General features: G+C 40.7%; 1 protein-coding gene and 1 pseudogene across 1 annotated transcript; both read left to right on the top strand.

The window, feature by feature from the left end:
• The first annotated feature begins 1,582 nt into the window (after nt 1-1,582).
• On the top strand, nt 1,583-2,512 carry LOC108383362 (olfactory receptor 2A2-like). Its single transcript, XM_037012417.2, has one exon. The coding sequence runs from the start codon at nt 1,583-1,585 to the stop codon at nt 2,510-2,512; it is 930 nt and encodes a 309-aa protein (XP_036868312.2).
• Nucleotides 2,513-8,244: 5,732 nt separating this feature from the next.
• On the top strand, nt 8,245-9,190 carry LOC108389508 (olfactory receptor 2A7-like; annotated as a pseudogene).
• Nucleotides 9,191-9,734: the final 544 nt, after the last annotated feature.

The following is a 9,734-nucleotide window of genomic DNA, read 5'->3' as shown; positions in this document are numbered from 1 at the left end:
TGTTTATCACTGTGAGGCACTTCAGAGCTGCACTGCCACCCAGGGGGTTAGGTCGCCTAGAGTTCCCTGGATTCCCAGGTGCTGGGGTACATGTGTCAGGGCAACTTTGTCCAGCGGTAAGGTCCCTGTCCCCTTAAAACTTGCAAAAAGCACTTGCCTTTCTTTTGTCTCAGGGGTGCCAGTTGTGGGAACCTGCTTGCAGGTTTTGCTTTTCCGTTTCTCTAATATCCAGCATCATGTGTCTGCGCTCCTGGTGCAGATTTCTAGAGTTGGTTGTTTAGCAGTCCTGGGCTTTCAATCCCTCCTTGCTCTGATTCCTTTCTTCCGTCCAGGGTCTGGGATAAGGGGGCATTCGGGTCTCACTGGGCTGCGGCTTATATCTTACCCCCTTCATGTGATGCTGAGTTCTCACAGATGTAGATGTAGCCTGGCTGTTTAACTGTATCTACTGGTGTCTCTTTTAGGAATAGATGTATTTGTTGTATTTTCAAAAATATATAAGCTTCTGGGAGGAGATTTCTGCTGAACTACGCACGTTGCCATCTTGGCTCCTCTCTGCCAGCTTTTATTTTTCTCTTAAGAAAATGGAAGGTGTGTCCTTTGACTTAGCAGTTCTATTCCTAGGAGCATATCCTAAGCTTTTAATGAAAAAAACAGATTTTGTGTATATACTTACATATACATATTGTATACATACTCAAACATGCATGTGTATTTAGTGCTCCATAGCACATTATAGCAAACAAAATAACAATTGTCCATAATCCAGAAAATTAGATTCCCTAAGTCACATTATATAAGAAATGAAAAAAACCCTTAAGTGTTAAATAAATATCATAGAAAATTTTGATACAAGAAAAGATTCATAAATATTATTGACACAGGTAAAATAAAGGATGGGTATAATATTTCTTACCATTTAAAAGAATAATATATAGTCAGTGAATATATATACATTACAGAGACTATATTGATTCCAAAATAATTAAAATGCTCACCTTCAGCTCATAGATTTTAGTCTTTTACAGGACACTTCATTTTTTATTGCTAAAAAGTAGAATATTGAATGTCATATCCTCAGATAAAACATGAATCTAATTTCCCCTATGAATTAGCCTTTGAAACTTTGACCTGTGACCTGAAGCTGTCAAGTATCAGCAAACTTTTTCATGGGAAGAAAAGTAAGTAAAGGTATTACGTGAATGAAATATAATAAAGTTCTAGAATTACAAGATGTTTAAGCTAGAAATAAACTAACAGTTAATATAAGTACTGTTAAAGTAGTAAAATAGATTCTATAGAAGAGCCAGAAAGGCCGAGAGAGGCTCTAGAGCAAAGCAGCCCATATGGCTCTATCATCTCACACTTCTGTTTTTATACTATGTCAAGTACTTTGTCCTTCCTCTGTCAGTGTGGTTTTGAAATACCTGTTAGATTAAGACTGAAAATGATTGAAACATAGTCCAAAGTAGCACGTTTCCTCTGAATTCTTTTGAAATAAACAGCTCCAATTTTTATTCATTCTTCAGCTCTGACCTTCCTTCCTGTCACCCTTCAGTCCCTGACAAACTGTCACTAAGGAATGGGAGACAACCAGTCCTGGGTCACAGAATTCATCCTGGTGGGGTTCCAGCTCAGGACGGGGCTGGAAGGGCTCCTCGTATGGCTCTTCTCCCTGTTCTGTATCTTCAGTCTATTGGCAAATGGCGTAATCTTGGGGCTCATCTGCCTGGGCTCTAGACTGCACACCCCTATGTACTTCTTCCTCTCACATCTGGCCATCATTGACATGTCCTATGCTTCCAACAATGTCCCCAAGATGCTGGCTAATCTTGTGAGTCAGGAGAGAACCATCTCCTTTGCTCCGTGCATAACGCAGACCTTTTTGTATCTCACTTTTGCTCACACAGAGTGCCTGGTTCTGGCGGCGATGTCCTATGACAGGTTTGTGGCCATCTGCCGTCCGCTCCAGTACACTGTCCTCATGAGCTGGACAGCGTGCATGCTCCTGGCTGTCATCTCCTGGACATGTGGATTTATTCTGGCTCTGGTCCATGCAGTCCTCCTCCTACGGTTGCCCTTCTGTGGGCCCTGGGAAGTGAATCACGTGTTCTGTGAAATTCTGTCTGTCCTCAAACTGGCCTGTGTTGACACCTGGATCAATGAAGCTGCCCTCTTTGCCGCCTCGGTGTTGGTCTTAGTCGGGCCTCTCTGCTTAATGCTGGTCTCCTATGCACGCATCCTCTGGGCCATCCTAAAGATCCAGTCAAAGGAGGGCCGAGTAAAGGCTTTCTCCACCTGCTCCTCCCACCTCGGCATGGTCGGACTCTTCTTTGGCATCGCCGTGGTGGTGTGTATGGTCCCGGACTCCAGAGAGCAGGAGGAGCAGGAGAAAATACTGTCCCTGTTCCACAGCCTCTTCAGCCCAATGCTGAACCCCCTCATCTACAGCCTCAGGAACGCTCAGGTGAAGGCTGCCTTTCGTAGAGCGCTGCGCACGAGGTCCACGTAAAGGGTGGATAGAACCTTTGACTAAGTAGAGCCTTTTCTCTTTGAGATTAGTTTGAAGACAGCTTAAAGGACAGAAAATTACCTGACAGTGAAGTATGATAAGAGAATGTAAATTGTCTAAGACTCTACCTGAAGTTAGGGAAATTTTTGATGTGCTAGGGTAATCCGTGGTTTTTGCAGTTTTGTTCATAGATGAGGCATCTGGTTTATCAATATGCTTAATGCTATAAACATGTATAGAGCCCATTGCTTCAAGAAACATTAATATCTTAATAAAAAAATATCATTTTTTGTTAAATTGTTGAAAAATAAATGTGAACATATTACCCTACCTAGCCAGTTCAGTTGTAAGCATGCACATTTGTTAAGAAGTGGCATTTTGCACAGAAATGAACAGCTGGAAGGGAAATCCCTGGCTAAAGATGCATATGATCATTGCAGACCTGTGTATTTCTTGAATACCACCCATGAGTCACATGAAGGAACGATTGACACTCACTGTTAGGTAACTAATAAATTCCAAGTACTCTGACTAGAGCTGAAAAATACTGAGAGTTGAACAAAAATAAGACAGCACTATCTCAAAGTGTTGACAACTCTTTATAGAAATGTTTATAAGACAACCCTTTATGGAAATGTTTCCATTCCTCCTCCTCCTTTCATTTTCGCCTCCCCCTATATTCTCTCTTCTGGGCTCCTATTTACATTTTACAACATGAATAATTATTTTCATGTTGTAAGCGAACAAGAATAGGCAAATTTATTCCGTAACTACCTCACTTTCATATTATTTTTCTATCTCTTGATAGTTTTCCTTGAAGCTTCTGTCTTTTAATTTTCCAGAGAAGCAGAGTATTTTCAGGCAGTAATATTTTACCTTCTTGCCTCTCAACCAATGAAATAAAAGAGAAAGTAACAAAGTAAGTTAGTATATAGTGGAATGTAGTAGTAATGTAGAATGAGACTTGGCTTCTCAATATATAAAGATAAACCCCACTAGTGATCATTTATGGAGAGTGACTTCCAAACAATGTCATGCAAAATGACCAGTACTTCTAAGACATATTTTTATTTCTGGATAAATCTCTTTTATTACCAATAATACAAAGTCAATTAACACATATATTGTATGTTATATATATTAGAGTATATATTATATACTGTATTCTTACAACAAAGTAAGCCAGAGCAAAGAAAATGTTTTCTCAAATTGTTGCAAATCTCCAAATAATTTTTCCAGTATATTGATTGCAAAAAAAACCCCATGTATAACCAGCCCTGCACAGTTCAAGCCTATGCTTCAAGTGTCAACTATATTGAAAACAACTTTAGTCATCATTGAAGAAACAAGGAGGGGCACATGAGGTGAGAACCACATTTTCCCAGATTTTTCCAGAATACACGTTTTTCAAAGTACAGCTCCTCATACACAACTGAGCCTTAGGGGAGGCTAATCAGAGAGTATCAAATAACTATAAATCCAGGGTTGCTTATCTTGAGCTGAGGTGCTGTAAGATCCACAAATCATAAGACTGAGTAGTCAAAGCAACCACACACCGTATAAAGAACGTGGTGTGACTTAGGACAAGACCAAGTGCAGAAGACATAATCTGGCTGAATGAGCAGTTGGCCCAGATCCCCATTCCATCTATATCACTCATGCCTCCCTCTCAGTTTATGCACATGTGTGTGTCTGTGCATCTTGGTGAACAATTTCCTACAACCTGCTAACAGTTTAACAGTTTAAGGAAAAAGACCTGATGCAAGGATGACCTGTCTCGGTATACAGGTGCCACCACTTGGGTGTGGGGCCTTAAAGGTAGTTGATGGGGGTAAATCTCTTAATGCCCATAGCTGGAGATTCACCAAATCATCTCCTTCGTCAAGACAGAAGTCACCTGAGTTGAGAATATGCATAGACTCCTGGAAATTGGCAAATGGTCTGACTGGTTGGCCGTGGACCTGGAAGGAGCATAGTGGGAATATTGGGTTGATGGAGGTATGGTGTAGAGATGTGGATGCAGAGTATTGAGAATTTGTATATTCCACATTTGTGCCAAACAAGTGACTATATGTGACATAAATACAGAATGACCTGGGAAGTTGGGCCTCAAAGTCAAGGTGAAGGGGGATACCTGAATGGGCTGAAAGAGGCTCCCAAGGAAAATGTCATGAAAGATTACACTGGCAAAGTGGAAGACCTAGAATGAGAATATGGAGTATAAGTGACTAGATTTGGCTGCCAGCCACACATTTCATCTAAACTGTTTTAATGCTTTGTTTTTCTAATGTTGTGAATGAAGTGAAATGATGCATATGACTAGTTAGCCCAGTTCTTCAAGACTATCCAGGGTACAACTCTAAGAGATTAGAGGCTGAAATGGTTATTGGCCTTTGTTAAGTAGTTTTTATCTGTAGATCAACTAAAGGTGTATTTGTTACAAAAAAAAAAAATTATCATTGCAGAAGAGGCACAAAGCAGCCAGTTGCAGGGTTACTCTGCAGATGTTGGCCAGCCTTTGCTGTCAGCCACCTCAGTCTCAATGGTTGCACAGTGAGTGCATGAACGCAGTGGCCACAGCAACAGAGATGGGCACTTTGCATGAATCCAGCAGCATAGGCTGCCCCTCACCAAGGCTGCTCCTTAGCTGAATGCGTATTCTGAATGTCCTTCTGCAGCAGAGACCAATCCTGGGTCTCAATATGGTACCTTCCTCATAAGGAGACCAATAAATCAGCTGGTGGCATGCTGATTCCTTCCATCCCACATGAGGCAATGATTCATCATGACTGCTGATGATATACATTACAAATATGAATTTCCCTTTCTTGTCTGCAGTACCTTGGCCAGGCCTCTATTGGATGGCTATTAGAATATCTGACTTCTGATATGTTTCCCCATATAACATTGCTTCAGTCCAATAGATCTATTTCACAGCAAGGGACGTGACAATGGCAAGGGACTCACTGATCCCCACCCATATTGTGTTACTCAGAAACTGTAGACCTGACAGAAATTGTAACTTGACATATATATGTATGGCACTGGGTTCTTGATAACTCCCTGCAGAACTGGAATACTGTCCTCCAGTAAATATTATGATAGCAGTATGTGCCTACTCTGATAGGTAGAATACATATACATCCAGCCCCATCCTTAAGAAAATGAAGGAGGTGGCACTCTATTTTTATGCAGCTCTGGATTTCCCTTGAGGGCAGGACTAGAAGTAATCAGAAAAGGAGAATTTTCTAAAGTGAACTTTGCTCAGCCCTTCTGTCTCATCCATTCTTCCAGATAGATCAGCAACCCCCAGGGCATGTCTAACATGAGCCCCTAACATGGAAGCCCACACATCTCCAGATTTGGGCTCAAGGATGTAGGGTGTAAGTTGCTATCTAAAATGATCTAATGATTAATTTCTTCAAGTTTATTCTCCTACTAGCTTCAGGAGAGCTGAGACACCAGACTACAGTGAAAGAAATACAGAGGAAGGCATTCATGTCAAGATTCAATTTCCATGTTAAATAACAATCAGGCATGGATCCTTGCATCTCCCAAATGCTTCCTGAATGGTCAGGAGCTGCAACTACATAAAATATCATGAGCATAACAGATCGGTGTCTCTGGGTTAGCTGTAATATTCATGTAGCACCAGAGTATGACTTTATATGTGCGGATCCTTTCAGTTATTGAAGTTATTCCCTGTTCTTAGCCTCTAAAGATCTTGCTCTCTCGCTGACTTGCTCCAAGACAGAAATAGACAGGGACTATGTTATCTCAGGATAAGAGCGGTTGGGTCCTTCAAGCCTCTGTAGGGAGTTAGTGCAAGTGAGACCCATCTCATGCCCTACACAGAGCCCTCCTGACAACTGGGAAGGTGCCCAGTGGAGAAGAAAGACTGAATAAAGCCTCCTCTTCTCAAAAGCAACTTGAGCCAAGGTCCTTCTTTGGCAGTTCTCAGGTGAGCAGCAAGGCTTCGGGCACTGTCAGTCAATTCAGCCACGCTAGATATGTTTGCCTTATCTGCAGGAAGAGTTATCAACATCTTTATACAACGGCTTTTCTAGGCACACTGGTTTCCTGATTCCTTTGCGAGTTCTGGTCAAATATATTTTAACATGATTTTCATTCACTGCCTGTTAGCTTTTACTGTCACACTTTAATATTAGGGAAAAGTGTCTTTTTACTAATGCTCAAATGTTGATCATTGATAGTTTAAATAGGATAATTTGAGTAAGATATATTAACTACCTTATATGTTAATATCGTCAATATATTAATGGTTATTTTTGACTGGTAGCTGTTTTAAAGGTAAGGAGATAAATGTGTGCAAGTGATTTTTCTGGTAAATGTTTAATATTAGGCAAAAAAAGGGCAGCGGTTCTTTATTAGAACACTAGAGTAGTAGTATCTCATATAAACGGAAGTGAAATATCTAAATATAAGTTACTGAATAACTATGTAAATGCATATTTATTATGTGCAATATTATGAGGCCAGAGTACAGGCTCAGAGTTCTTATCATTGATAGCTCTGCACTCAAACAATGGTAGAGGCTAATAGGAAATCAATAAACCCCTGAAAGTTAACATGCTGGACATTACACTTGCCATTGGCGTGGTAATGTGAGAGTTACAACACAAATGGGATGATTTTTAAGTTTATAATTTTATGGCCATTTAAATTTAGAAGTATTGCTCATCCTTACTGTCTCCCAAATAAGATTATTTTACATACAAGGTGGGAATAAAATTTAAACAAAAAGGGCAATTTCATGTTTGTACCTACACTTCAATTGTGGAATCATAGAGCAAGAAAGGTGATGTGGTTCAACAGCTCAAGGCTCTCAGGAACCCCCTCTGCAGCCCCCCTCCCAGGAGTCCCCCTGCTCTTGTCAGTCTCCAGCAGAGATGGTGTCTAAACCTGGGTATTTTTAGAGTGTTTCTCAATGTTAAGTCAAAATCCAGCAAAGTTAGTGTTTGTCTTTGTGTTTGGATAAATGACATAGTACAAATCCATTCAGTCATTCACATAAATGTTCATCTAAATATTGTGGAAAACTAGATCAGAAAATTATTTATTCAGCAAATACAAAGGCTGAAAATAAGTCTTTATATTTGCATAAGAAGAGATTTTGTGAGATATTAGTTGTGGAGGTGACAATAGATGCAGGAGTGGAAAGTGTGTTTACCCAGGCAGGTGAGAGGTTAATGGCTAAAGGTGTCTTCAGCCAATGGTTTCTCTAACTTTAGAATATCAGGTCCTTAATGATCCCTTTCAACTTGAGATTAGATATTGCCGTTTAAGGACTTTGGCATGTGTGTCAGTTAGGGGTCATTGTTTTAGGAAAAAAAAGAGAATAACTGACTAACATAAACAAGGAAAAGCAGGATGTATTTGAAGAAGAGAGGTTCCTTGCCGAGTGAAACAAAAACTATTCAGTTAACATGTGACAATATATTTTGAAAATGTAGCCACTGTTAAAAACATTTGCAACAACAAAGAAGTAATATATGTATATGTGTATATGTATATATTTTTAAATTTATTTTAGGGTTATCAAAGTCTTGAAACATTCATTTAAAAACACAAAAATTCACTGAACACTTTTCTATCAACCAAAAGGTATCAACCAAAAGGTACCAAAAAGGTATCAACCAAATTAACATAAATCTACTTTTAAGGACTTCTCTTAATCTGAATATTTACTCAATTTCCTCTGTCATAGGGGTATGGGAGACAGTATAACCTCTGTCACAGAGTTCATCCTGCTGGGATTTCCCCTCAACCCGAGGATTCAGGTGCTTCTCTTTGGGCTCTTCTCTCTGCTCTATGCCTTCACCCACAGGGCCATCCTGGGGCTTATCTCCCTAACTCCCGGCTGCACACCCCCATGTACTTCTTCTCTGCCACCTGGCCTCTGTCCACATAGCCTATGCCTGCAACACGGTGCCCCAGATGCTGGTGAACCTCCTGCATCCAGCCAAGCCCATCTCCTTTGCTGGCTGCATGGCACAGACCTTTCTCTTTCTGACTTTTGCTCACACAGAATGTCTTCTCCTGGTGGGGATGTCCTATGATCGGTGCGTGTCCATCTGCTGCCCCCTCCGGTGTTCTGCCACCGGGAGCTGGGGAGTCTGCATCACCCTGGCACTGACTTCCTGAGCCATTGGAGTCCTTCTGTCTTTGATTCCTTTAGTGTTACTCCTTGCCTTACCCTTCTGTCGTTTGCCCCAAATGAGTCACTTTTTCTGTGAAATCAGGGCTGTGCTCAAGCTTGCCTGTGCAGATACCCAGATGAGTGAGCTCATGGTATTGGCTGGAGCAGTGTCTGTGCTAGTGGGACCCTTCTCCTCAACTGTAATCTCTTATATGTGCATCCTCTGTGCCATCCTTAGGATCCAGTCTGGGGAAGGTCAAAGAAAAGTCTCCACCTGCTTGTCCCATGTCTGTGTGGTTGGGCTCTTTTATGGCTCAGCCATCACCATGTACGTTGGGCTCACATATGGAAACCCTGGGAACCAGAAGAAATATCTCCTCCTGTTTCCTAGCCTTTTTAATCCCATGCTCAACCCCCTGATCTATAGTCTGAGGAACAAAGAAGTGAAGAATGACTTGAAAACGCCAGAAATAGAGCTTTATGAAAAGATTGAAGCATCAGAGCTGACAGTGAGCTAGGTGGATATTAGTCCAAGACGTTCCAAACCTAACTCAGCACGAAAATGATCTGAGACACGCTGAAAATGGAGCTATCTCCTGTCCCACCATTAGATCGCTGATCCAGTAAAATATGGCATGTTTTCTAGAAATCTATGTTTTCAAGTATTACCAATAGCAAATTGTGATGCTGTTGGTCCATGGACCAGGATATGGAAGCCACAGATCTAGAATGATACCCTTTATAATATCTTCTCCAAGTGATGGTCCAGCACTGTATCTCCCAGAATGTTTTCCTTAAAAACACTCAAGGAGGGCTTTAAAAATAAATTCTGCGGTCAAGTAAGTTTGAGAATTATTGCATATTAGATGTCTCATTTTGGGGCACATGATTCATATCAGCATAATGAAAACTAAAAATTCCTGTAATAAAGAAGAATTCTTTTCCAGTTTTTAGCTAGTTTTTTTCTAAACATATTTGATTACATGAAATATTTTTCATAACATTTAATAGTTTCCTGGCATAGGAGATCTTGATCTTGACTCATTGTAAATACTTGAACTA

This window comes from Manis javanica, chromosome 6 (genome assembly GCF_040802235.1).
Source record: "Manis javanica isolate MJ-LG chromosome 6, MJ_LKY, whole genome shotgun sequence".
Classification (NCBI taxonomy): Eukaryota; Metazoa; Chordata; class Mammalia; order Pholidota; family Manidae; genus Manis; species Manis javanica.
This window is presented reverse-complemented; position numbering and strand designations above follow the sequence as displayed.

What these genes read in the sequence shown, in the direction of transcription:
- LOC108383362 (XM_037012417.2), top strand. Translation starts at nt 1,583, where the DNA reads ATGGGAGACAACCAGTCCTGGGTCACAGAATTCATCCTGGTGGGGTTC.